The sequence below is a fragment of the Scomber scombrus genome, chromosome 8, assembly GCF_963691925.1.
Source record: "Scomber scombrus chromosome 8, fScoSco1.1, whole genome shotgun sequence".
NCBI lineage: Eukaryota > Metazoa > Chordata > Actinopteri > Scombriformes > Scombridae > Scomber > Scomber scombrus.
The window spans coordinates 10,700,159-10,726,398 of NC_084977.1; the positions used below are offsets into that span (position 1 = coordinate 10,700,159).

At 40.8% G+C, this 26,240-nt stretch overlaps 2 protein-coding genes across 4 annotated transcripts in view; one reads left to right on the top strand and one right to left on the bottom strand.

Annotated features, from left to right (window-relative positions):
• Positions 1 to 26,240, top strand: part of ubxn6 (UBX domain protein 6) — a 409,082-nt gene that overhangs the window by 115,280 nt on the left and 267,562 nt on the right. The window lies entirely within an intron of this gene.
• pip5k1ca (phosphatidylinositol-4-phosphate 5-kinase, type I, gamma a) overlaps positions 1 to 26,240 on the bottom strand; it is a 50,226-nt gene that overhangs the window by 20,725 nt on the left and 3,261 nt on the right. For all 3 annotated transcript variants that reach the window (XM_062424980.1, XM_062424979.1, XM_062424981.1), the window contains exons 2-8: positions 10,970 to 11,001; positions 10,089 to 10,175; positions 9,654 to 9,784; positions 9,372 to 9,489; positions 7,049 to 7,201; positions 3,307 to 3,606; positions 2,485 to 2,693 (exon numbers count right to left, since the gene is read on the bottom strand). In XM_062424980.1, coding sequence (XP_062280964.1) covers positions 2,485 to 2,693; positions 3,307 to 3,606; positions 7,049 to 7,201; positions 9,372 to 9,489; positions 9,654 to 9,784; positions 10,089 to 10,175; positions 10,970 to 11,001 — 1,030 coding nt within the window. The remainder of the gene's footprint in view (positions 1 to 2,484; positions 2,694 to 3,306; positions 3,607 to 7,048; positions 7,202 to 9,371; positions 9,490 to 9,653; positions 9,785 to 10,088; positions 10,176 to 10,969; positions 11,002 to 26,240) is intronic.

Consider the following 26,240-nt stretch of genomic DNA (forward strand, 5'->3'; position numbering starts at 1 on the left):
AACCCAAGAACAGCCGGATATCCTCTGGCACAACACTGCTGACTGTTTGACGGGTAAGTCTCAAGTTTGCCGTCACTGTTAGTAAAATGTGGAGCAAACTTGCTTCAGAGTCCCCTTTTAACTTTTATCTCAATCGTTATTTTATAGGTTGGTTTTCATGCAACAATTCTTCCTCATTTTTGTTACATTTTAGATAAATGATACATCAATAGAATTAACCTCAATGATCACTTCCTCTAAACCATCAACCTGTCTCTTAGACCCGATTCCAACTAGGCTGCTTAAGGAAGTCCTTCCCTCTGTTAGTACTTCCTTATTAAATATGATCAATCTGTCTTTAGTGACAGGATATGTACCACAGTTTTTTAAAGTAGCTGTCATTAAACCACTTCTTAAGAAGCCTACTCTTGATTCAGAGGTTCTAGCTAACTATAGGCCCATATCGAACCTCCCCTTTCTCTCTAAGATCCTCGAGAAAGCAGTTGCTAATCAGCTGTGTAACTTTCTAAATAATAACAGCTTATTTGAGGATTTTCAGTCTGGATTCAGAGCTCATCATAGTACAGAAACTGCACTGGTAAAAGTTACAAATGACCTCCTAACTTCATCAGACAATGGACTTCTCTCTGTCCTCGTCCTGTTAGATCTTAGTGCTGCCTTCGATACTATTGATCATCAAATCCTGTTAAAGAGACTTGAACATTTAATTGGTATTAAAGGAACAGCATTAAATTGGTTTAAATCCTATCTGTCAGATAGATTTCAGTTTGTAAATGTCAATGATAAATCCTCCATGCAAACAAAAGTAAAATACGGTGTTCCTCAGGGTTCAGTGCTTGGACCAATACTATTCTCCTTATATATGCTTCCTTTAGGAAATATTATTCGGAAACACTCAATAAATTTTCATTGTTATGCAGATGACACTCAATTATATCTATCAATAATGCCTAATGAAATCAACCAGTTAACTAAACTACAAACATGCATCAAGGACATAAAGGCCTGGATGACCTGTAACTTCCTGCTGTTAAACTCAGAAAAAAGTTATTGTGCTTGGCCCTAAACACCTTAGAAACACATTATCCAATGATATAACTACTCTGGATGGCATTACTTTGGCCTCCAGTACTACTGTAAGGAACCTAGGAGTTATATTTGACCAGGATCTGTCCTTTAACTCCCATATAAAACAAATTTCAAGGTCCGCCTATTTTCATCTGCGTAACATTTCAAAAATCAGACATATTCTGTCTCAAAATGATGCTGAAAAACTAATCCATGCATTTGTTACTTCTAGGCTGGATTATTGTAATTCATTATTATCAGGCTGCCCTAATAAATCTCTAAAGACTCTCCAACTGGTCCAGAATGCAGCTGCACGCGTTCTGACAAAAACTAGAAAGAGAGATCACATTACTCCTATTTTAGCTTCACTGCATTGGCTTCCCATAAAATCAAGAATAGAATTTAAAATCCTTCTCCTCACTTTTAAAGCTCTTACTGGTCAGGCTCCATCATACCTTAAAGAGCTCATAGTACCTTATGTACCTACTAGAACACTGCGCTCCCAGAACGCAGGCCTACTTGTGGTACCTAGTATCTCTAAAAGTAGAATGGGAGGCAGAGCCTTCAGTTTTCAGGCACCTCTCCTGTGGAACCATCTCCCAGATTCGGTCCGGAGGGCAGACACCCTCTCTACTTTTAAGAGTAGGCTTAAAACTTTCCTTTTTGATAGAGCTTATAGTTAGCAAGCTCCTAGTTTATGCTGCTATAGGCTTAGACTGCCGGGGGACTCCTACCTCCATGATGCACTGAGCTCCTCTCTCCTCCTCTCTCTCTCTCTCTATCCATCCATCTATATCCAATAACATTCATGTACTATTAATGCATTCAGTAACCTACACTTCTTCCCCGGAGTTGTCTGTGCTTTCTCATCTCACAGGTAATCTGGGCCTGTAGACGTCCGGATGACAGATTCCAGTCCCGGACCTTCTAGCTTCAATGTTTATTTTCAATGTGCTACTCTCTCTCTCTCCTATTCTTCCTCTCTCTCCCCTCTACCCCAACCGGTCGAGGCAGATGGCCGCCCACTTTGAGCCTGGTTCTGCCTGAGGTTTCTTCCTGTTAAAAGGGAGTTTTTTCTTGCCATTGTCGCTAAATGCTTGCTCATGTGGGAATGTTGGGTCTCTTTATAAATTAAAACTTTAAGAGTACGGTTTAGAACCTGCTCTATGTGTAAAGTGCCTTGAGATAACTTTGTTGTGATTTGGCGCTATACAAATAAAGATTGATTGAGATTGATTGATTGAATTAAAGTGTATTATTATTATTGTTGTTAATATGGTGTTAAAGTGAAGGTCTGAGTTTCAACACCCTGTAACTCACCACCATGGTACACATGAACTTTTTTGAGTGGTAGCAGTCATACTTCTCACCCACTTCCTTCTGCCAACAGTCTCTCATCTCTTCGGCTAAACTCACGTGTCATCGGTGTCAATGGACCCTCCGCAGGCGGCTCCTCCCTGGATGGACTCCATGGCTGTGGAGTACAGGGCCTTCTGCTGGGCCACGGGCCTTTTCTCGTCACTGCCTCCTTGGGAGCCCTCCATCTGCCTCTCCCTCTCTGCCTGGTCCATGTTGTGGACCCCGAGCAGCAGGCTGTAGTCCATGATCTTAAAGCTTTCCAGCACCTGAGCACGGGGCGCACACATAGACAGATGTAAACGTACAGTGACCGACAGTCTATAAATCTGAGAGAAAGCTTTTATCTAGGGAGTGTAACAGCGTCAGCACGAGAGGACATCACACCTCTAAAAACTGGGGATGTGAATGCCATACACAAGGCACTAAGCTGTACACAGAGCTGCACAATAATTAATGAACAATATATCGGAGAGAGAGAGTGCGTGCACATACACCCCCGAGCACATGCTCTATAAATATAAACGTGAGGTGGTGATTTACAAGACGGGCAGACCTGCTACCAGACCAGATACCTTGTTAAACCGTTTGCTCAGAACAAAGCTCAAATTTATAGTGAAGGATACCAACACTCTCATAAATAGCTTTTTTCTCTCACTACCCTCCCTTCATCTATGATCCTCTTTTATTGATCAAGGCCACACAAGTATCCTGGTTTTTCCACCTTTTTTCCATTCTCATTTCCTACCCTAACTCTCAACCTTACATCTATTCATTTATCTGTTTTTCTAAGGACGGTGAATTGTGGCATTGCTTTACCCTTCTTAATCAGTAAACTATCAGTACTACCCTCTACCCCCACCCTCCCTTGCTCTGTCTCACCAGGCAATCCCTCTGCAGGGTCTTGACCAGTGCGTTGTAAGTGTCCTGGTCCAGCATGAGTCCGTCCTGCAGGTCTTGCATGAAGTCAAGATCTTTGAAGGTGGGCCTGGCCTTCTCCCTCTCCTTCTTGGATGCTCGCCTCTTGTAGGTGGAGCCTTTCAGGTCGTATTTGAGGTGCATGCGAACTACTCGGGGTAGGACGTTGTTCATCACCACCACGCGGATGTTCTTTCCGCCCGACTGGACACAGTAGAGGCCGAAAAACTTGGGCAGCAAAGTACGTGGGTTCTGATTCAAGTTCTGGAGAAGAAAAAGGAGCAAACAAGAGAACTTTAAAATGTCTGATAAATTGGCTTTGAGATTGGTTTCAACTGCTGTGGTTTGACAGGATGTAGGAAAAAAATCTTTTCATATTTTACAAGATAGAATTGTTCAACATGCCCAAGAGCAAAATATATAAAAGAAACAGTGTTTGACACTTGACAGGAAGAGAAAAGATTGGGATTTACATACAAAGACAGCAAAACCAGGAATACAAGCTCAAAAACGCTTTTTTAAAAGAAATGTATGGAACCTTAGAGTAACGAAAAATATGTGAGCAATAGGATAGGTGATACATTTTCTTTAAACGGCTAGTTGATAAACAATACAGAATTTTCAGTATACACACACTTACAGTTACATCCGATCACACCAGGATGCATTACATGAGTGACAATACAATCCAGCCACAGTGCATGAGACCACAATTAAACAGGGACTGCAGGAAAAATAGCCTTAGTATAAGAACCAAACTTTATAACCAATTTCAGAAATCAGACCTAAAAAAATCTGATTGAGATTACTGTGAAAACTACAACTCTGACAAGCCACCAGAAATCGCTCATGGATTTGGATAATTGATTAAAAACAGGTACTTCAATCAAATAAATTGTTGGAATTATGCACAAATATTACGATAATTGCTTGTTTCAGCCTCAGAAACAGTAGCATATTATCATGGTGTTAAGTACAAACAGTAGTGACAAGACAATGCCACCCTGCAAGAACTAATTGCAACAGATATTCACATATAGTTTGTGACTAATCCAAAATTGATTAGGCCTTTATTTGGCACAATGTTCTTCGCTCCATCTCCATCTCTCCAATTTGTGCTGAACGTTTCAGTAGTCAATCCAAACAAATGAGGTTAGTCTGGGCGAGTGCTCGGTTAAAAATCTGCTTTGACCTTGGGACCTGGGCCAGCTCAGTCCCATTAGAGAAATGAGAGCTGAAAGAGAGACAACCCTGATCCATATATAGTGAAAACACACTGCTGTCAGGAGTAGGAGTGACTACAAGAGGAGAGAGAGAACGGAAGAAAGAAAGACAGACGGACAGAAGGGAGATGAAGGATGGATGTAGGTATGTGGCTAAAAGCCTTAGCAATCGTGAAGCACTCGCTGAATGACCTTCAGATGAGAGAAACTGGTAAAGAGGCACAGCAGCATAGTGATAGAGAGAGAGAGAGAGAGAGATTGCGGACATAGAGGGAAAGAGCATCCTCTGCCCTCAGCCACGCACGACCCTTCTGTCAATGTTAAGAGTGCAGAGCTGTGACGAGTCAACAACACAGACACGTGAGAGGATGGGGGGGAGAGAGATACGAAACACACATCATGAAAGAAAGGCTGGATTCAAACAAGGAGCCTTGTGGAAGATAACAGGAAATAAATTACGCTGAGAGTGAGAGCGTCACAGCAGCAGCAGCAGCAGCAGTGAGAGTGATGAGACTTGGAAACGTGGGGGTGGATTGAAAGACCAGGCGTATAATAGAAGGGCAAATACAACAGAATAGAGAAGTGGCAGCAGTGGAGTCTGTTACATCACTGTGATCTGTATGCTGCCCAGAGCCACACTCCTCAGCCAGCCCTCTAACATCAGCCAGTCAGCTGGAGAAGACGACTGCCTGCATGTTTGCTACAAATATAAATCAGCTTGTGAAATGAAAATGACACTACCTTGTAGTAACGAGCACAGTTTTTGTATTTACTTGTTTATTACATTTCTAGGTTTTTGTGAGGGTATAAATCTGTGATTTTCAGTCAGTGTTGGTCTTGTCTATCTGCACCATTTTGTCAGCGAGCTCGTCTCTTTTCCTCTATCCACCTGCTCTGGCCTCGGGCTACAGCCGTCCCACATGAGCCTGAATGTCCCTACTTTCATTAAACCATTGGAGTAGACCAATAATACCTGCAAAATGCTTGGGAGCACAAGCGAAAGATGGAAAATGTCACGGTTAATGTGCTGAGCCTTTAATGTCCCTAAATGATTAAATGAATTCCTGCAGTTGTCTTTGGCCACGGCTGTTGTCACAAGAATAAACACACGGTCATGGGCGGCGAACCTGAGAGGCTGGAGTAGTAGCATGGTCATACATGGAGCTGTTGCTGGTTGAGTTCATTAAGAATAAGCCTGCAAATTATGGAGGGGGAAGGATGAGGGTATTGTTGTTGCAAGTCATGCTTTGTTAGGCTTAAGCACAGTACATCCGGCTACTGAAATACACATGGCCATTATGAAACCGCATAGCCTGAGGTTTCAACGGGAAATGATAAAGCTGTTATGTTTGTTTATATGAAAAGGAAGTCACACATGGAGATTTCCAGGGTTTTAATAACACCTGAGAAAATATCAGGAGAGCAAGTTTGAGTGATGCATTTGATGCATTGACATCTTCAGACTGAGATACATGAACATTGACTGGTGTCTGCACATACTGCACAGTCATTCTGTCCTTCTCTGTGTATATATGCTTGAGCATGAATCTGTGTGTCCACTGCACTATAGGCCTGATTTACTAAAGGTTTGCGTGTGTAAAAACGTGTACAAACTTGACATCACCTGCAAAAAAATGTGCAAGCTGATCTACTAATGCAGCGCACTGAGGTTTGCGTCTTTCAACTGTACAAGATAGTACGCGCTCTGAATTTAGTACGTTTGCCACAATGAATATGCAATATGGTGTGTTTTTACCCCAGTGTGCAAAATACAGGGAGGAGAAAATGCAAATATGTTATTTAGCATGCGCATTGTGATTTACCAAACCTGGAGGTATTTTTTCTGACGCTAACTGCATCTATAAGTACTACTTTTGAAGGGCAGGCTCTGCGCACTGATGACTTTTGTCACTGTAGAGAGGAGACGGAGGCACAATGACAGAATACACACAGGACGGATTTTTTCCACCCGTGTTAATATTTTTGGAGTGGAATATGTTTGTATCTATTGCACTGTGCATGCAATATAGTACCCTTTATTTGGGATCTTAGTAAATCAGGCCCTAAGTGCTTTAATAACGCTGTAGTTGTTTTCTATATGAGCATACAGTAAATGTATAGACATAGTACGGTATTTATTCACCATATATAATCCTATCTGGGTGTAGGCACATGTGGCTGTGCTTGAATGCATGTGTGATGCCTACCATGAATTGAAAAGGGCAAAAATTACTGAACCTCAAAGTAAATATAAAGGCCACATTAAAAAACAACAACAACTGTGTTATAGGTCAATAAAACTGAAATGCAGTGACAGCTCTTTGATTTCCTATTTTACTTTTCACAGTCTGTCAAACTCTGTTGAGTACACATTTTTCAAATTATTCACATTTTTAGAAACGCTGTCAGAGAACATCTTGTTAATGTTCCCCACTCATAAACTGCGCACACACAAAAAAACCACAAACACAGCCTTTGCTTACCATATAGTATCCAGGCAGCAGTTTCTGTAAGAATTCAGCCTCCTTGTGCATCACAGTCTTGATGATGAACTCATCGTCCTTCGTAAGATAGAAGACTGAACCACTCGCTCCAGGATTGGACAGCTCAATCAGAGGCTCATTACATAGGGAGTACTGCAAGCAAACACAGAGATGTAAAATCAAAGCAAGAATAGCACCAAGGTCATAACAAAATCACAATGTGATAAGAGGCCATATTCATAAAATAAACAGAGCATCATTCACTTCGTTCTCCAAGCAATCCACATGAACTGTTTAATCAAAGTACATTCTTTACATCGAAATCGAGTCAAATATCAAATATTTTGGATTATTGTAGTTTGTTTAAATATATCCAGTGAGAGGTGAGAAGGTGGGATGCCAAAATACTGCAACATTAAATAGTATCTCTTATCTTATGACACAACTCCTCTAAAACTGCCTGATGATGACCTACAACCTTCCTAGATCGAAATGTGTGAATTAGGAGCTGACGATGAGATTATTTCACCAACAATGCAGATCAAACCCATACACCAGCATGTTGAGACATGCTGGTGTATGGGTTTGATCTGCACACACACACACGCTGTGCATTATGATATAGCCCATAAAATACAACTCACACAAAGAAGTGCACTCAGGCATGTGCACACAACTGATTACACACACACATAAATAAACATTCTGGCAGGATTATGAGTAGTCATTAAAGGTATGACGCAGGTTAAAAAAAAGGTGGGCGAGAGACAGAGATAGAAACAGGTACAGTGCATGATGTAGTACGAAAGAGGTAGTGAGGCGGACACACGCATGCACACGCGCGTGCACACACCCACACACACACACACACACACACACACCAGTCCCCTGGTAATGTAATGGTTAGCTCAGCTTATTAGCCGGTTCTGTCTTTTTTTCTCCATATCTTAAAACCAAGTAATGACAGAAACCATTTTTGCAAATGGCTCACTTTTCAAACATCCCCCTTGGAAGAGCCTGACATTTAATTTCATAGCTTTTTCCCCCACATCAAAACACAGCTGAACAGGGTTAGAGGGAAAATGTTCAAATGGGATGGCTGGCAAGGACCGGCAGCAACAACTTTTCACAGCCATTAAACAGGCACTGACAGTCTACTTGTAGTCATGACTAAGAAACATTAAAGGTGCTCAGGTTAGGTTGAGAAATCTAGTGCATGAATATGTTGACACTGACAAATCTTTTACCACCAAAGTCCTTCAGTAACCATTTATCATTGAGTGAAAATGGACTAATAAACAGATTACTTCAATCATTTGGTGTGTTTAAATATGTCTTGTGGAGTTTTTTTCTGAACAAATTACAGTTTTGTTTACATTTTATTGTAACTCCTTCAAAAAGTATTGCGTCTAACAGACCTGTTGAATGTTCTTTTTCATGAAACGTTTGCAAAGCGTCCATGTTTACTGGCTGGCAGTCTTCATACTTGCTTTTATTGCTGCATTAACTCGTTCCGGCTGACTTCTCTACTGGATCCTCAAAATCCTGGTTAAACCCACAGTAGTGGGCATGCCAAACGTGTTTGACACAAATGAATAAATGAACAGACAGTGCCCAGCTATGCCCAAACACCCCATTAAGATCTCAATGGAAAACTCTGTAAAAGGATGAGGTGGCTAATTTGTTTAGGAAAGGAATGTAAATAACCCAGGAGCCCAGAACCTGCGTTACTTCTACTAATGTAATAATGATTTTTAAATTCTCCTCTTCCCCAAGGGCTCTGGGTAAGCTAGATTTTGTGGCTCATCTCAAAAATGTGTCACAACCTGTATCCAATGATCAAGTAGACCAATGGGATTCAATTCGAGCCCCCTGTGCCCCTGAGATTGTGTGTTCCCAATGTTAACATGAGTGGAGAAACACAAGATAAGTGCACATGGGACACATATAAACCCTGACGAAGCAGAGTACGTATATATGCTGCTAGACTGCTCAGGGCGTAGTGATGAATCATGCAGCCTCAAGGTCCAACATACTGATAGGGAGTGACAAGCTGCACACCGTCCTTCCATCTCTAAATCCATCCTTTCTCCTCCACTCCTCCCTCTGTTATCCCAGCTGTTATCTACACTTCTCTGCAGATCTTACCCCTTTACGCTTTCTGCCAGCTGAATATATCCTTTGCATTCACTTAGTGCCATCGCTCCAATATGATGATTTCCTGGTGACTAAGCAACATCCAACTGATCGCTTTAATTCTTATAATTTAGAGACAGACAGATTGGTACTGTTCATACCAGTCAAGTGACACAGTGAATCTTACCAGGTAGTCATCCGGCCTGATGCCAAACAGTTCTCTGAAGTAGCGGAAGGCCACAGGAGCGTACGTTTTGAATCGGAAGTCCGGGAAATGGTGAGCTGGAGTGAGGTTGCTCCCTTCACTACAGTAAAGAACAACAACAGAGCATGTAAGATGATGAAATTATGCCTACATTCATATTTTCATAGATAGTCAATGTAAAAATCAACTCCAGCAAAGTAAGGTAATGAAGTATACTATTAAATGAACCAGAAGTGTATGGTAGACGTGTTTTGGGGTAGAGACCTGGGGAAAAAGATGCTCTCCACCACGTAGAAGTCTTGCATCAACACATCTCTCTCAGGCTTGGAGCTCAGGTTGCCCACTGTGTAACCGATGCCCAGCTGGATGGCACCTTTCAAGGCAGAGGATGTGGTCTGCAGGAGGTGGTGGTGGGGGACAAGAGGGTGATGTGGTGAGTGAAATGTACGAACCCTATATAACCCTCACAGTAATGCATTCTGACGTGGAGCAGATAATATTGTAGAGAAGACGCTTGTTGTTACCATTCTTCATGAATAAAATTAAAGATGGTCTATATATTCTGTATATCATAGCAATCTCACCTAGAGTAACAATTCAACACGTTTTATTGTCCACTGGCAGTAAAAGCATGACTGAGTTTTCTGTCACCATATGCAAATTCAACATCACAGCACAATCATGTACTGTCTGCAGTACCTTCTTGTAAGTAGTTTCTCCCGATGCATCCACCCCTCTGTGGCCAATCTTCTTTCCCTGACCAGGCAGGCCTGAGGACGAGGGCATCTGATGACAGAGAAACAGTTGTGTTCATGGGGACAGAAGGGGTTTGCACCTGTTCATTAACAGTGATTATTTAAATATAAAAGGATTGGGGAGTGGCACAATAGGAATGCATTAGCGCAAATTCATGCTTTGATCTTTTCCCCGAGCAGACCAGGTGTTCATTTTTAAGCAAGTTGCAAAATTTGGTTCATCTGGTTTAAGGATCTTTCATAAGTGTAAGTTGATTGAACTCAAACTCAGATTGCACAGTTATATGTAACTGAATCTAGTTTAGGAAACCTATTAAAAGGTGGATGCTGCAGTGGATACTTTAGATGTTAATCTGATGTAAACGTTTCTGGTACTGTTGTTCACTAATGTTCATTGAGCTTCTTAGTTTAAATTTACTTCAACATTAACATAGAAGAGAGAGATAAAGAAAATAAATTAAATTAAACAAACTGTGCAATACTTCTAAATGTCTGCTTTAACATACAGTAGAGTCGCTATAGTGACAGATGGATGGGATTTACCAAATTAGGGAGGATTATGATATTGTGAGCGGAGTTGTCTCGCAAAGACACAGATACTACATTGATGTTTGAATACTTTCAGTAGCCTGTACTGAGCTTTGTAGCCATCCGATCATTTGTGGCACAAAGTAGTAAAATGATGTACTGCAAATATTAATTACTCAAAGTCCTCAGATCACTTTCTGGGTTCAAGTGGTGTTTTAGAGTGGATACTGATGAATAGAAACAAAAAGGGACTCAAGAGAGAAGTGTAGATGATCACAGGGACAGATGGCAGCTCACCTCTGTGATGAAGGCTTTCCTAGCAGCAGCATCTGAGAGAGAGAGAGAGAGAGAGAGAGAGAGAGAGAGAGAGAGAGAGAGAGAGAGAGAGAGAGAGAAATAGAAGAGAGACAGAGACGGCTGTGTTAGTCGCTCTGAGATGGAGAGGCTCCATTACTCAACATCATTAGTGCTCTGTGACAAAGATGAATCCCAATGGGTGGACACAGCAGTCCAACATTATGTAATAACAGTGTCAAACACAAGTAGGGGCCTGTCAGCTAGAGAGCCTAACATCAGCTACAAGGTCACCAAGTCTTGTTTAAAGCCCCATGTACTGTGTGTGTGTTTTAATGCAATTTTACATTTTAAATTATTTAAGATTGAAATACCTTATCGGTGTTGCAAAGACAAGTCTGAAATAAAACTAATTCAGTATGTAACATCCAGAGTGAAGGGTTATACATATCCAGACACCTTCTTACAGTGTTGGTCACAAGCCCTTTATTTTCTAGTTGGGCTAATATGAAAAGAGCAGCTCTGCTAAGTTTAAATTATACTGTTGTGTCTTTGTTGACGTGGGAGTAATGTGCATACTAGTATTCTGGCTTTACAGACATAATATTATGTAGGCTGAAATGTGAGACTAATACATTCTAACTGAACATACTAAATGTGCCAATCTTCAGTTTCAGAAGCACGCAGTCGTGCATCTGCTATGTTGTGATAATTTTTCATCTAATAACAGGATGTAGGCAGTGGAGAAAGGCAATCAGCGGGCTGGTTTTGCCAGGAAGGCCTGAAATAGACGCATAATTATAGACATATAACACTCGGCATAATAACGCAGAGAAGGCTAAGGAGGGCAGGACAGAGAGAGCACAACATGAGCGAATGAAAGAGAGGAAAGAGACAGACAGTGGCGATGAGAGAGGGCTTCAGACAGCACATGAGAGGCTGAATAATTGCCTCACTGTAACCTGTATTGCACCCACATGGTGGAATTTATATAGAAACTGCAGATATGATGGTTGTGAATAAATAAATGATGGCTTTATTTCCAGTACCATTCAAAGGTTTGGACACACTTTGTCATTCAACGGGTACTGGATGTGATCACTTGTTGCTACCACAAGGACACTGCATCATAACATCTGTCATGCTAATAAACCAGATGTATTATTTGTTCTTATGTGGCAGTAGGTTAGATTATGGTGGACTAGATTAGTAGATTTGCTATTGTAGCTCACTGCTGTACATACATACTGAAAATGAATAAGACTCGTCATAGTAACACATGTGCTTTTCCTACTAAGCGGTTTCAAAATTTGTTTTATTGTCCACTGGCAAAATGGCGAGTGAATGTTCAAATTTTCAGCCAACCAACCAGTGTAAGTCGGGTGGGGTTTCTTGAGTTGCATTAATCATATTTATGTCATCCAGGAATGGAATAGAATATTTGAGCTTTTTCTTTAATGCCCAAAGCTCTCCTGAGGCACCCATTGAAACCTTTCTTTGTCAAAATCTATTTATTTGGGAGTACACACAACATAATTTAATTTCTTTAAATGTAAAGTCAATTATTGTACTATTTCATGCAAAAGAGCACCTGTGGCCTCAGGTTTTGATTGGTTATGTAAAATGTCAGAAAGTGTGGCTGTAGAAGTGTTTTTTTTAAGAAACATTAATAAATGTTTAATCTCTTAATGTGTTGTTGCTTCTGCATAGATTAACAGTAATAATGAGTCTAACTGAACTCTGTATATGGCTCTTGTTTATGTTTTTAAAGTACATACACAGTCACCACCAAACTGAAGCACAGCCATGCATATAATGGCTACTATTCATTATAAATTAGAATAGAATAGAACATATCTTTACTGTCTACCAGGGTGTAAAATGATCTTTGGCTCACCAAAACATGAGGAGGAACTACGCATGATTCTTATACATAAGCCCTCTTCGCTTCATCAGTAATAAAAGTAACGATGGCTCCGTTCTATCCACATGTCCCAGTAAGCCTTGACAGTATGACAGCGAGCCAACATGCACAATATCAGGACCCTGAGAGCCGCCAAACGGAATTCAGCCAACATTCATGTTATCATTTTGACGTGTGCTCTTTCTGCTGTGATGAGTCAAAATGTCTTCCATGAAAAAGACATTTTATTTGCCAGCACTATACATTTTCACTGCAGCCATTTTGACTTGTTAGAGCATAAGAAGCACAGGTGAATCTAATACCATTAATGATGTCTTCATGTGTTCAGACAACATGGAACTGGTATATATGGAATATTAATGTTAGTAGTTAAACCTTTGCTTTTCTGGCATTAATAGGTCATGTCTGTCATGAAAAAGGTCTTCACAACCACTGTTTTCTGTCAAAGTGCCTTTAAGCAAGATATTAAAGATAGTCTATGAGTGAACCGGTCACAACAGGCTAAATAAGGCTGATTGGAGATGAAACATGAATTTCTGGCTGCAGTCTCTGGAGGCTTCAACCTCTCACCAGTACAACATGATTCAGTCTGCCCCTCACCAGCTGAGACAGTAACAGCTTACCTATACAGCCCAGTGTCACTCAGAAGGAGTGTGATAGCATCTTCACAGTTTGAGCCTGTGTTTGCTGCTGAGCTGATAGCCAGCCTCTCTGGTCTCTATGTCTGCCTGCCTCTCGTGGATGCACATGTGACTGAGCAACAGAATAGCCTGTTTGCCACCCCTCCTCCTGCTCACTCGCTCTCCCTCCCTCTCTCTCTCTGTCCCCCATCTCTTTCCCTGGGTCACACAGATTCGCAGTGGGATGAGCAAGCTAAAGCGTGCCAGCGCAATCTCAGCAACGCTCCCTGCAAGCTGGAACATTCAGGGAATAAAATTCGAGAAAAAAAAACCCATAGTGGTAAAAGAATGTTTGCAATGCAGATAATTAAAGAGGAAGCTCTCCTGCTTTTCACCATGCTGTACTATGTATTTGTGTCTGTGTGTCCGAGTGTGAGTGTGTTAAGTATGGTTTCTTCACATCTCGTCTGTTATTTCCCCATGCTTGGTTCTTAATGTGTGTGTGTGAGTGTTTGTTACGTGTCTTACTGCAGCTCCATCTGTGTGTGTGTGTGTGTGTGTGTGTGTGTGTGTGTGTGTGTGCGTGTGTTCGCAGTGAATGAGCATACAAGTCTAGCTGTGTGTGTCCAAGCATGTGCTTTATCTCTCCCTGCTCGTCTTAGAGCAAAACATCATCACGACAGCTTAACCAAAATAAAAAAGACATTGCAGACTTGGGCATATATGCACCAAATCTGCTTATTAACTGTGCAAGATATTTAACAACCATGGAAATACCTATAGGAAGCCATTCAATTCATTAAATTATTCAGTTATTAAAAGCTATGGTTTAGACGCTGCAGTAATCAGCAGCCTGACTGTGACATACAGCATTCCAAATCTCTCAGATACCTGAAATGTCAATCTAAAAATGTAGCCAAATCTTTTTTTGTGTATTCATGTTATGTATTCTTCTATTATCACTGTCCTTGGCAGAACTAGTAAACCCGGGCAAGAGAAAGTCATTACACTTAATAAATGTAATTTTAGGAGAGATGTATGAATGCTCGAGCAAGAGCCAGAACTTTAGCTATTTAACTGATGTTTGCGGCTGAAAGGTAATTACATTATGATTACAAGCAACCAATCATGACTGCAAGAACGGTAGAGACATAAATATGATGAGTGTATTATATTCAACGGCGGAAAGAACAGAGGAAGAAGTTATGATTGGAGCGTATGCTTGAGTAATGTCCTAATAAGGAAAATTATTCTCTAACATCTAGAAAAAGAAGCATATTACAGACATAAACTTGCCTATAAAAGCGTAATTTAACCCACTACCGTTAAACACATAGCTTTTATTTCAATTTAGGCTACTTCAACTATACATATCTCATTTCCAGTAAAAACTGAAATATACTCAGGTGTCTGACATGATAAAATGTTATCACTCTGAACATCCCTCCATTTACCTTTAACAGGTACCCAAGTGAGTCTATCCTTAGCAATGTTAAGTAGCTGCAGGATGAGAACATGATGAAAACGACTTCACCATCTCGCTGTAGGGTTCTTCAGGGGATGGAACAACCAATAGAACCATCCAAATAAATAGCTTCTAGCTGAGACTGTTGCCTAGCCAGACTGCTATGTGTTGGTTTAATGGCTCTTATAACCCTTAAGAGAGTGGTCCATTACCGGCTGGCAATAGCCACAGGAGGCGAGGCGAGACGAGACACAAGCTTATTTATATCATATTCACACACAAACCCTGTGTGTGATGCAGAGAGATGATCACATGCTCAACCCACGTTTGACTCGTTCATATGAGACTGCTGTCACATATTAATCCCCGTTGGTTGCCGTCCATACAATCTGCCGCTAAACCACAGAATTACAGCAGATGTTATATAGTTGCTAAACAGAATTATGAATTTATTAAAACCCAAAATGTTAACATTTGAGATCAAAGATGGGAGGCAAAACTGTCAAATATTGTTGGTAGGAATACTAAATGCCAGTGCATTGTTTCACTGGTTCAATGTGTTTAAGGCAGTAAGTCTTACTAACCACAAGTGGACACATTTGTGCATCAACACTGATTTTTAGTTTGTGGATTGGGCTGTCAGGGTAAAGGAATTTCCCCTGTGGTGATTCAGGGTGGCTCCACAGTGTGGTATGCAGTCTATGCGATATTAACAACCCTCCTTTTTTTTTTTTTGTGAAAATCAAGGTATGTCAGTCTGATGATGTGTCGGCCAAATGGGAAAATCGTGTAGTAGCAAGAAACAACGTTGGCCTACAGCCGAGTCCACTCAAACCTGTGATTTATGAAAGGAATCTGGCTGTGCCTTTAGATTGTATGATTGGTGGTAAACAACTTTACCTCGAATTTTAAATGGCAGCTGCACGGCTGTGCGGTGACCCAGGAGACTTTAAACATATAACACAAAATATTCATACACATGTATTTTGAACTACCAACCCCCTGTCAGCTCACCCCAAACTGCCAAACTGGATGAGCCTACAAACATTCAATAAAAACGCTTTGTAGTGTAAAAGTGTAAAACATCAAGTGTATAGCATCATGAAAAAAGGAAAACATGTGACCATAGCGCGGTGGTGGTGGTTGCTTGCCTTCCACCGCAGTTAGCTTGTCAACAGCATGGTATTACAATATTGCAGTTATTGTGACAACCCTACTTTTGGAAATTTGAATTATTTTGGATTATATACATATAGTACCAGACACAACTTCCCATTCATTTGAGCGTGAAAGTGTGTCCAACCTTTTGAATGGTACTGTATATATGACAAATGTGATAAGTTGAATGTATTAAATATGGTACTATAATTTTATTAACAACAATGACTAAGAAACTGTATTTCATGTACACCATCACACCTGGCTAATACCCGATCTATATAATACGGGTCAGTATTCAGTGCCAAGGTCAGCATTGACAAACATGTAAATTCTGTGTTTTCATGAAGATTTTTAAAATAATTTATGTGAATGACTTTTCAAAATTCATGGCACTCTCTATTAAAATCTGTCATTTTAATGCGAGAGCTGAGCTGTTATAATAACCTTTATTACTTTCCATGTGCTGGACTTAGGCAGAATCCAGTAAATACATAAAAATATCTGTTCTGTCCTCTGTATTTATATGTGCGCTCTCTCTCTCTCTCTCTGTCTCACAAACAAACACACACACACTTTTTCCTCCCTCTTGTTTCCATGGTGTTCCAATGAGGTCAACCAGCGTTTTTTATGACTATAGCGCACGTGTGCCTGGAATCAACAGACAGATGCTGCCTTCCACATGTCCTCTCACGCTGCAGTTAAATGGGGCATTAGCACAGACACACAGCAAAACATGATGCAACTCACAGTTAAGCATTTAAAAAAAATAAATAAAAATAAAACAAGCACCAGCCCGCTCACTGATATAAGCTTACACGCAAGGAGAAAAGACCAGCTGAGACATGATGACTTAAACAAATACTGAAGAAATAGGAAGAACTGAAGTGTTTTACTGACAGCGATGTCTAACCCAGATGGGGATCAATATCAGAACTCCCTGAGGATGAGCTAAGTAAGAGGCAGTCTCTGAAATGATTGTTTATTATCTTGGCAAAGGCTAAGTGATGGAGCTCCAGTTATCGATTGGGCGTTAATTTTTCATGCCACAACAAAGCAGCGTTTGCTCATTGTGTCAAAGTGCGCCTGACCTGACCTACAGAAAGCAGAAATCCATAATTCTGTCAAATTTAAAAGAGAGACCTAACAAGGCAGCCTACTCAATAAAAAGGGATGTTTAGTGGAGTAAAATATAGTCATCTCTTATGTCAGTGTTTTGCCTCGTAAACAATGCTGTTGGATTGTTATCTTACCTCTGACAACAGTGTGAGGATGAAATGAGTGTTAGAGGACGAGAGTCATTTGTTCTTTCTCGTCCAGGCTGCTGCAGAGGTTACAGTCCTTTTATTTATTTATTTTTCTTTAGAACATGTTAATTTATGGTAAACTTCAGCCTAGTTCAGCCTAGTTCACTTTGCATAGGAGAGTTATGCAACAGCAATGGGCTGTTTAAACTGAGGATGTCAAACTGATCCTAAATCAGTGTCATTGGGCCAGTTGACCCTTGAGCCCTCAGTCTCAGCAGCCAGCAGAGTTGTGTGTTTTTCCATGACCGCAGCAGTCAGCCAGTGTGATCCTTCATCTGTGGTAGCAGTGAAAAGGCAAAGTTGAGCACGTTTGGATTAACACTAGTGATTTAAGTGTTAACCTGTCTTTGGTGATATTCAGGATATGATGTTTACTTAGCACACACACACTGATCTCCAGGCTTCTGATACCAATCTGCTGTCTGAGCAGGTGTATCACTGGACACTTGACATCTCCGTATGTGTGTGTGTCATTTCTATAATACCTAACACCTAACAGATTAACCCACTTTGTTTTATGGTAACACTGCTGCATTTCAACACTGTCTGCTGGACAACAATTGTCTTATCACCTTTCACGGTGAAGCAACAAGTGATGCTTTCACTTTAATATTGGTTAAAATCATATTTTTGTTTTTCAGAACAGCTCTAATTTGATTTTAATCAAAGACAGTGATCAGAAACATGGTCACAGTATACTGGTTTCTAATCGTAATCTAGCCCAACCCAATCAGCAAAAGAGCTGCTCTGGGTTTCTGTAACTAGGACAAGATGTTACCATGCAAAAACACATAAACACAACACTTCAATCAACCAATCATAACCCAGATAGTATTGTGAGCATGTAAGCACCCTCACTGATTCTTTATTTTCATCTGTAGCAGAAGACATCTGGGTGTCCATCTAAGTATATCAATAATTCCTCTCAACTGACCATTCCTCCATGGTTAGTACACAGCTTCTTGGGTGGCGAGACTCATAATTAAGGAGTCATCAAGTCAGTAATGCTAAGCTTTTCAAAGAGGCTTTACATGTTTCTCACAATTACGGCACCCTGGCAGTATAATATCCTTTCAGCTTATCCTCGCTGCTTCTGAACACACAGACACACAGCAACAGAAACAGACTGAGAAACACACACAGCCAACTATTTCTTATGGAAGTACAGTCGAACTCAGCTCTAAATGTGTTAATATGTCTTAAAATGGCATGTTGGTGTCGGCACACGTCAACAACCGGCTTCTCCCTAAATTACATTCCCCTCAGCATTCCTCTGATTTACCAAACAAAGCGGTGTGCACAGAGGGGCGGGGGGTGAGGGGGGTTGGAGCTGCTCCGTCCTCTGCTGTCAATGCACATCATACACTTTGTATAATACAGTGAGTGCATGGAGGGAGCAGCGGCTGGAGAGGAAGGCTTTTCACCATGCCAAGTCATCCATTATGATCAATAGCATCAGGGAAGCAAGCAGGCAGGTTTAATAAAAAGCTTCCTGCCTTCAGCTGGCTCAAAAAAAGGAAAAGCTCCCTTTGAGACATTTAGCTAGGGGCCAGATCCTGAGCAATGCACCACAGAGTCTGCATACAGGCAAAGAGTCCAGATAGAAGAGCTGCAACAATCAGTCGATAGTAGTTGCCAACTATTAAATTAATTGGCAACTATTATGATAATAGATTAATCATTCTGAGTCATTTCTTTAAGAAAAAATCCAATTTCTCTGGTTCCAGCTTCTCAAATGTGGTTTCTTTAATCTTTTATGACAGTGAACTGAATATTTTTGGGCTGTGATCTGTTGCTATGTGCAAAAGAAGATATTTGTCATCCTGGACTTTGGGAAACAGTGATTCACTCTTTTTTTCTTTTTCTTTTTTTTTCCTTCTTCTTTTCTTATTTTTTTATTTTACTACCATTTTCTGACATTTTATGGACCAAACAACTAATAAATCAATCAAGAAAATGATCGACAGGTTAATCGATGATGAAAATAACTGTCTGTAGCCCGAGCATACTTACCGGAGAGTTTTGTCTTCTTTATACTAATCAAGAGACAGATTGGTTTATTGTTTAGTCAATCAAAAGAATATACATTTACAATAACAAAAAAGACTTGCTTTTCTCAACTGAACTGCTGTTATCTTCACTTTTGTTAATTTTGTAACAGAGCTGATTGAGACAAATGCTGTGATGATTCACAATAAAACATGTGTACAGTTAGTTAATGTGCCTCTTTGTTTGCAGACAAGTTCAAAATGCCTTTTTTTCACGAGGTAAAAAGTATTGTTTGAAAAGAGCATGCTTGTCATTTAAGCACATAATAACAGAGTAAGTAGCAAAGATTTCCTTAAGACAAGCTACTGCTAAGCTGTAAAACAGCACAAACAATTTCAAAACAAACCAACACCTATAATTTTCAGCTCAGGAATTACCACCCATGTCAGAGCTAGAAACAGAAAACACTCACTCTCATAACTTCAGCTTAACTGTGGTTCATCTAGTGAGGTGTTGTGACTGTCACACAGGCAGACAGAGGCCCAAATACAAAGCCAGACAAGTCACCGTCACTATTACTTTACTATCACTAATCCCAATCCCATTCTCTCCAGACCACTAGACTATGTCTGGATTATCAGGATCAGATGGCGCCCCTGCAAGGACAGGTGGAAGTCACAAGACCGTCTGTCTGTTTTTCTATGTTGTTACCCGTCTCTGCTCTGCTTCAGCATAACGGCAAAAGCAACCGACCATACAAGTCAATCTGTTGGTTAAAGCATTTCAGAGATACTGATGATAGCAGGGAAAGGCTGTAATTCTGATATGTGATAATGAACAGTCAACAGTCTGTTCTGGTGAAAGGTTGACAAAAGATATATTCTGATAAAAATGTAAATCATCATCATTAAAACGCCACACCTGCCAGCACCCTGTGTCAACCATCCGCCTTCACTGTCCAAATCCATTTATCCAACATTTGAACTGAAAATGAGAAGAGGCTGGAATGAGATGCTGACAGCAGCTAATGGCTCAAGTCTAATCTCGCCGCTGCACACACAAGGCTTGGACAGTTGCATCTTCATTTCACACAGTAGATTGGACTAATGGGGCAGGTGGTTATGAAAGTGTGTTTTTTCACCATGGAGAGGCCTTAAAGCTAAGTGGACTTTGAAATGGAATTTCTAATTGAGGGGATACAGAGCAAGGTTCTTTATTAGAGAGGAGGGCAAATCCTGACAGACTATTATGAACACCATAGTGATAGTCTCCGGTGTTTACACAACACAGAGAGACACACTCATGAACACGCCACCAAATGTCAATATAGCAGCAGCTCCGAACTGTCAGGCGTCTACCGGTGTGTTCTGGGATTGTGACGCCTGCCCACGCTGTGAGTCAACATGTGGACCGAGCCAATCCAAACATGGCTCAGTCCAGTCAGACATTAACATTTTTATATTTATTGTTTCAGTTGACATTTTGTCCTGAAAATAACGTATTTATGCCATTGGATTGTTATGTCAAGAATGTCCCTCAGGGAGGTCTTGCTGCTCCTGGGGAGACTGGCAGACTTTAGTAACAGCACCCTGTTCCCTGGGCGAAGCTAAAAAACACTTCACATACACACACAAAACACACAAAAACACACACAAGTACTCAAACTCTTACGTAATTTCAGTATGTTTTTCATTACTGAGCTCCCAGATCAGAACTGAGCTTAGTGATCCTTGCTGATCCTCAAAATGCAGCGAAAGCTGTCAGACAAAAGAAAAAGGTCCTTTTACGGACAGAAAGGAGAAGAGAAGAGAGCAGAGAGCAGAGAGCAAAGAGCAGAGCAGAGGAGAGGAGAGGAGAGGAGAGGAGAGGAGAGGAGAGGAGAGGAGAGGAGAGGAGAGGAGAGGAGGGAGTCAAGTGAAGTAGGGTGGTGATCAGCCTGACTCCTGCGTGCTGCTGTGTTATTGCTGAGAGCAGCATCTTCAACTGCTGGTGACTCAGTGGAAGTAACCAGCTGTAACTACAGAAGGAACACAGTTGCACAGCATTGCAAGTCACTATTGCTCCCGTCAATCTCATACCTGCACAGAAAATCTATGGAGACACCTTCGCCTTAGTTCAGTACAGAGATGAAAGCACTACCTCACATAGTACTATATGTGTCACACATGAACACATTGCATTACTGTCATGAAGGTTCAAAACAAGAGGCTACCAAGACTGGTTTTAATGTGGTTGAAAATGTTGCAATTTAACCATGTACTTCAGTCATAACAGGGGCAGCACCATCATCCAAATACTCTGTTCCATTACATTTATCCCACTATGTCCTTTACATACAGGTACCACCTCTGCACACTGCCCTCTAAATGAATACTCATAGTACAGATGATCTGGCAAACCATTATTTAGACCTTGCATTAAAATGTGTTTTGCAATCAGATAATGCTTGACCACATCATGCACCCATGATACATTGAGGACAGTTTGTGATTGGATGAGCTCAACCATCTCCAGAGGTGGTCAGGAAGACATGGTGACCACACTGAACACAAGTATAAATGCAATTGTGTTGTCAATCCTGCACCTTTTACACATTGCATTAAAATGCATCTCGTATCCAGATTGTATCTAGATGTGATTTAACCTGATTATATTTAAAACTGGTCTCAATATGTGTCTCTAGTGTCCACAGTGAGACCCGACCGCTCTGTCTGGCTCAAACAACTGATCATTACATTATGTTATGACAACGCAATTGTATTTACACTTGTTCCATGTGGTCTCAATGCATCCCTGACCATCTCCGGAGGTGGTTTGGGTAATCCGATTACAATTCATCCGCGTACATTTCTTCCTACTCTACCTCTCATACGCAGTGAGATACTGCACTGCTGTTGGTTTCAAAGAGAAATCCTTTCCACAGCTACTGCAGGACCAGATGAATACCCACAGGAAAACTGACAGACAGCAGCCTTGGCCTTTTGTAAAAACACAATGCAGCTAATAACATAGCTTGCAGCTGATGATGTAGCTCGGAACTGTATAGAAAATGAAGCCTTTTCTGCCGGCTGCCCACAGTGTATCAAAACAGGAAACAGAAAGGCATCTGTGGAGAGAAGACAGTATTTTTCCCTGTAGTGCATATAAAGCAATAATCACACACTGATGAGAGTTTGGAGAACATGTTACAATTTGCAAGCACATTTATCACACCGTTTACAGAGTAATTATACAGAGAAGTAAAAGTTGCGTAAAAGAGAAGCAGGTGCAGGTCAAAATATATTCTGCACCACAACGCTCCCTTTCATGGCTGGGAGAGCCAATTAATTGCCCAGTCCTCTCTTCAATACAATGTATAAAGGAGAGCACACAACTGATTATATACTAGCTTTGCTTCAGATGACAACTTTTTACCTCCATACTAGTGTGCAATGAATAACATTCGTGCCAGCAGGTACAGACTGTGACAGAAAGTAGCTGTAAAAATCTAGAAATGCAAATATCATGCCCACAGAGACAAGCACATACCAATCAGGGCAGTAAATCTAACACATAAACTTTTGCCAAGACAAAATCAGTGCTGCAGCCACACGCCTTGGTTATCTAAGTCTGACGCGCTCTCTGGATCACTTGCAAATTCACCATCACATGAGATTAAAGTAGACTATTGCTTAAACCAGGGTCAGGGAGACCGAATTTGCCAACTAGGCCTACACTGTTTAATGAATGAATACATTTTCTCACTGCTCAGACCCCATTAAACTTACATAAACCCTCGAGCATCTCTCTCTTCCACTTGCAAGGCTTTGCTTGCCATTCACTTTGAGCATACTGTAAACTAACTGTGACAATTTAAGGGTCAAATCTAGTCTGCTCAAACTTTTAAAATGGCAGCTCAACTATTCACGTACCCTACAATGTGTTTGGAAGAGACTGATGGTTGTACAACAAATAATCAGCTACAGTTCAATGACTTCTAATACAGAACCATCGTAAAATCTATGCAAAAACACAGAAATAAAACACATTCGATGATACTGTGTTCATACAAGCTTTCATATTCAAAGGAACCTAATGCTTTAATGGATGTAGTGAAATACTAGCTTTGACAGCTGACATTACATCTTTTTTTCTATGTACTACTAGGTAGGTAGGTATGATTACTGAAGCCCCAGGCAGGCACCACTACAATTTCTGTTGAAAATAATCACCATTCTTTAGACGTGGGCGATTTAGAAATGTCTGACAGCCTCAAACTCTTGTCGGACTGCATTTATGCCTCAGGTGCTGATTGTGATAATGAAATAATAATAGCCTGCGCAGTGGGATGGGAACAGTGACTCCTTTAATTGAAAACAGCAGGTCGCTGCCTTATTTACCCTCTGAGGGAAAGCCAGGGCAATATAACACTGCAAGTGTAAAACTGAGCCCGAGCCTCATCCAGTGGCACATATGAGCCTTTTCCAGAGGCTAAGTCTCTATGTGTCTCTCCTCCCTGTCTCCATCTCCTCTTTATCCTTCCTTTCTTCCCAGCAAATATCACCATAAAAATCAAAATCAAAATCCCTTGTCAAGCACAAGCACAGATAGCAGCAAACACAACGCTCCTGCCTCGCTGTAAATCCTGTTTAAAATAGCTACTGTAGCACACATCCCCCACTTGCAGGCAAAATCAGCAGTATGTGAGAAGTAACTGAACTGCGTCATCATCTATGTTGAATAATATGACATCAAATAACCTGGCAGAGGGTCAAAACCCCTCTACAAGCTTTGAGAACTGGCCACCCGGATACAAACTCCTACTGTGATGCTGTGGCACGCACAGCCACAGAAGGAGAGAGGGATGGAGAGACCACGCAAAGGCAAACGAACAAATAGGAACAAAGCAGACGGATGGTGTATTCCACAGGAGGCAAACACCCTTTATGCCTCCATCAGCAATCCTGACAGGCCTCGCCTACAGGGAAAAACAGAGAGGGGCGAGGGCTGATGGATAGTGACAAATGAGTGGCTAAGCCAAGGGAATCACTCACAGCAGAGGAGGTGAGTTGTAGTAAGGAGAGGAGAGGAGAGGAGAGGAGAGGAGAGGAGAGGAGAGGAGAGGAGAGGAGAGGAGAGGAGAGGAGAGGACAGGGGGAGGAGGGGAGAGGACAGGAAAGGAAAGGAAAGAAAAGAAAAGGAAAGGTTGAAGGTAAGAGGAGTTATGTACGAGTGTGGGGAAAAGAGAAGTGAGATTATTGCTGTCGTGCTGATAAAAGACTACAGGGAGAAGTTATGGCTGCCTCAGATTGATGAGCTTTGAATGGGACAAAATGCTCAGAATGCTATTTAACAGCCAGCTGTGACACCCACGCAACATTGTATTCACAAATCCAGAGCAGCTGAGCTCAACGTCACAGCCTACAATTACACTTGTGCAGGATCTGACGCAAAACAAGCTCTCAGGTTGAGCACTCTGACATGTTATGTGGACATTTAGCAACTCCAGGAGGCAATGACATTTACATTAATTTCCATTTCACACTGTCACTACTCTGTTACTGAAATGAACAAAAAACCCCGAGTTAACCACATTTCAGCTTAACAGCCTATAATGATGTGTATATAATGAATAAGTGATAGAAACCATGATAGTGCTATGTTACATCTGACAATATCAATAGCTTGGAACTGATATGATAGCACATTTATCTGCCCATTAATTCATATAAATTAATCCATATTAGTCACTGAGGACTAACATCTTGATAAGATGTTGTAGGGCAGACATAAGCATTTGTTGAAACCCATTCCACAATACAAAATGATGGGAAAAAAATAATAGATTTTAAAGTGAGTTTCCCCCCCTCACTACCCTACAACATAGCAGCCCAGCCTTCAGGCATAATTCTCATATTTTGCATTTATCTGTATTCAAGCTGCCACATGTTTCTGAGACAATCATAGTTGATTTGGTCAGGAATAAATATTCAAGGGAGCTACTGAACATGAGGATTCACAGGGCTGGAAAAACAGACAGAGGTGATGTGCTGCCAGTATTAATGAGAACAATGACACAGTTGCAGTGGCCTATTTATTTACTCTGGTACACTACAGGCGTTTTTACCCAAGGTGCAAAATTATTTTTTTGACCACTGGCCAAACACCTACTCAGTGTTCAAATTTTACCAGCCACTAAATAGATTACTATTGGCTTTTTTTGGCTCGTGAGTGAAAAAAATCTCCCAGATATTATTTTACCAACATTTGGCTGGACGCTGGTGCTAATTGTGTGCCCTTGTGTTTGCCTGATGATGAAAAGTTTGAAATTTGGGTTTGACTGAATAATGGATTATAGTATGTGTATCCAATTTATATACAATTACAGCTACGACTAATGAGTATTCTTATTATTGATTAATCTGTTGATTATTTTCTCAATTAATGAATTCAATATTTGGTCTATAAAATGACAGAAAATCACTGTTTCCCAAAACCAGAGGTGCAAAATGTCTTGCCAACAGGCCAAAGATATTCAGTTTTCTATCATAGGAGACTGAAGAAACTACAAAAATTCATATAAGCTGGAACCAGAGAATTTAGACATTTTTTCCTGATATAATGACATAAAACAATTAAATCATTGATCTAAATAATTGGCGGCTGATTTTCTGTTGATCCACTAACCGATTAATCATTGCAGGTATATATAAAATAATGTGTGATTATCTGTGTATTTCAGTCATTGTAATATCAGGCAGATTTAGAGCCAAAATAACTCGCTTGTTGAGAGTTATCGGCTATCTCAGGCACTTCCTCTTTAATGAGATTT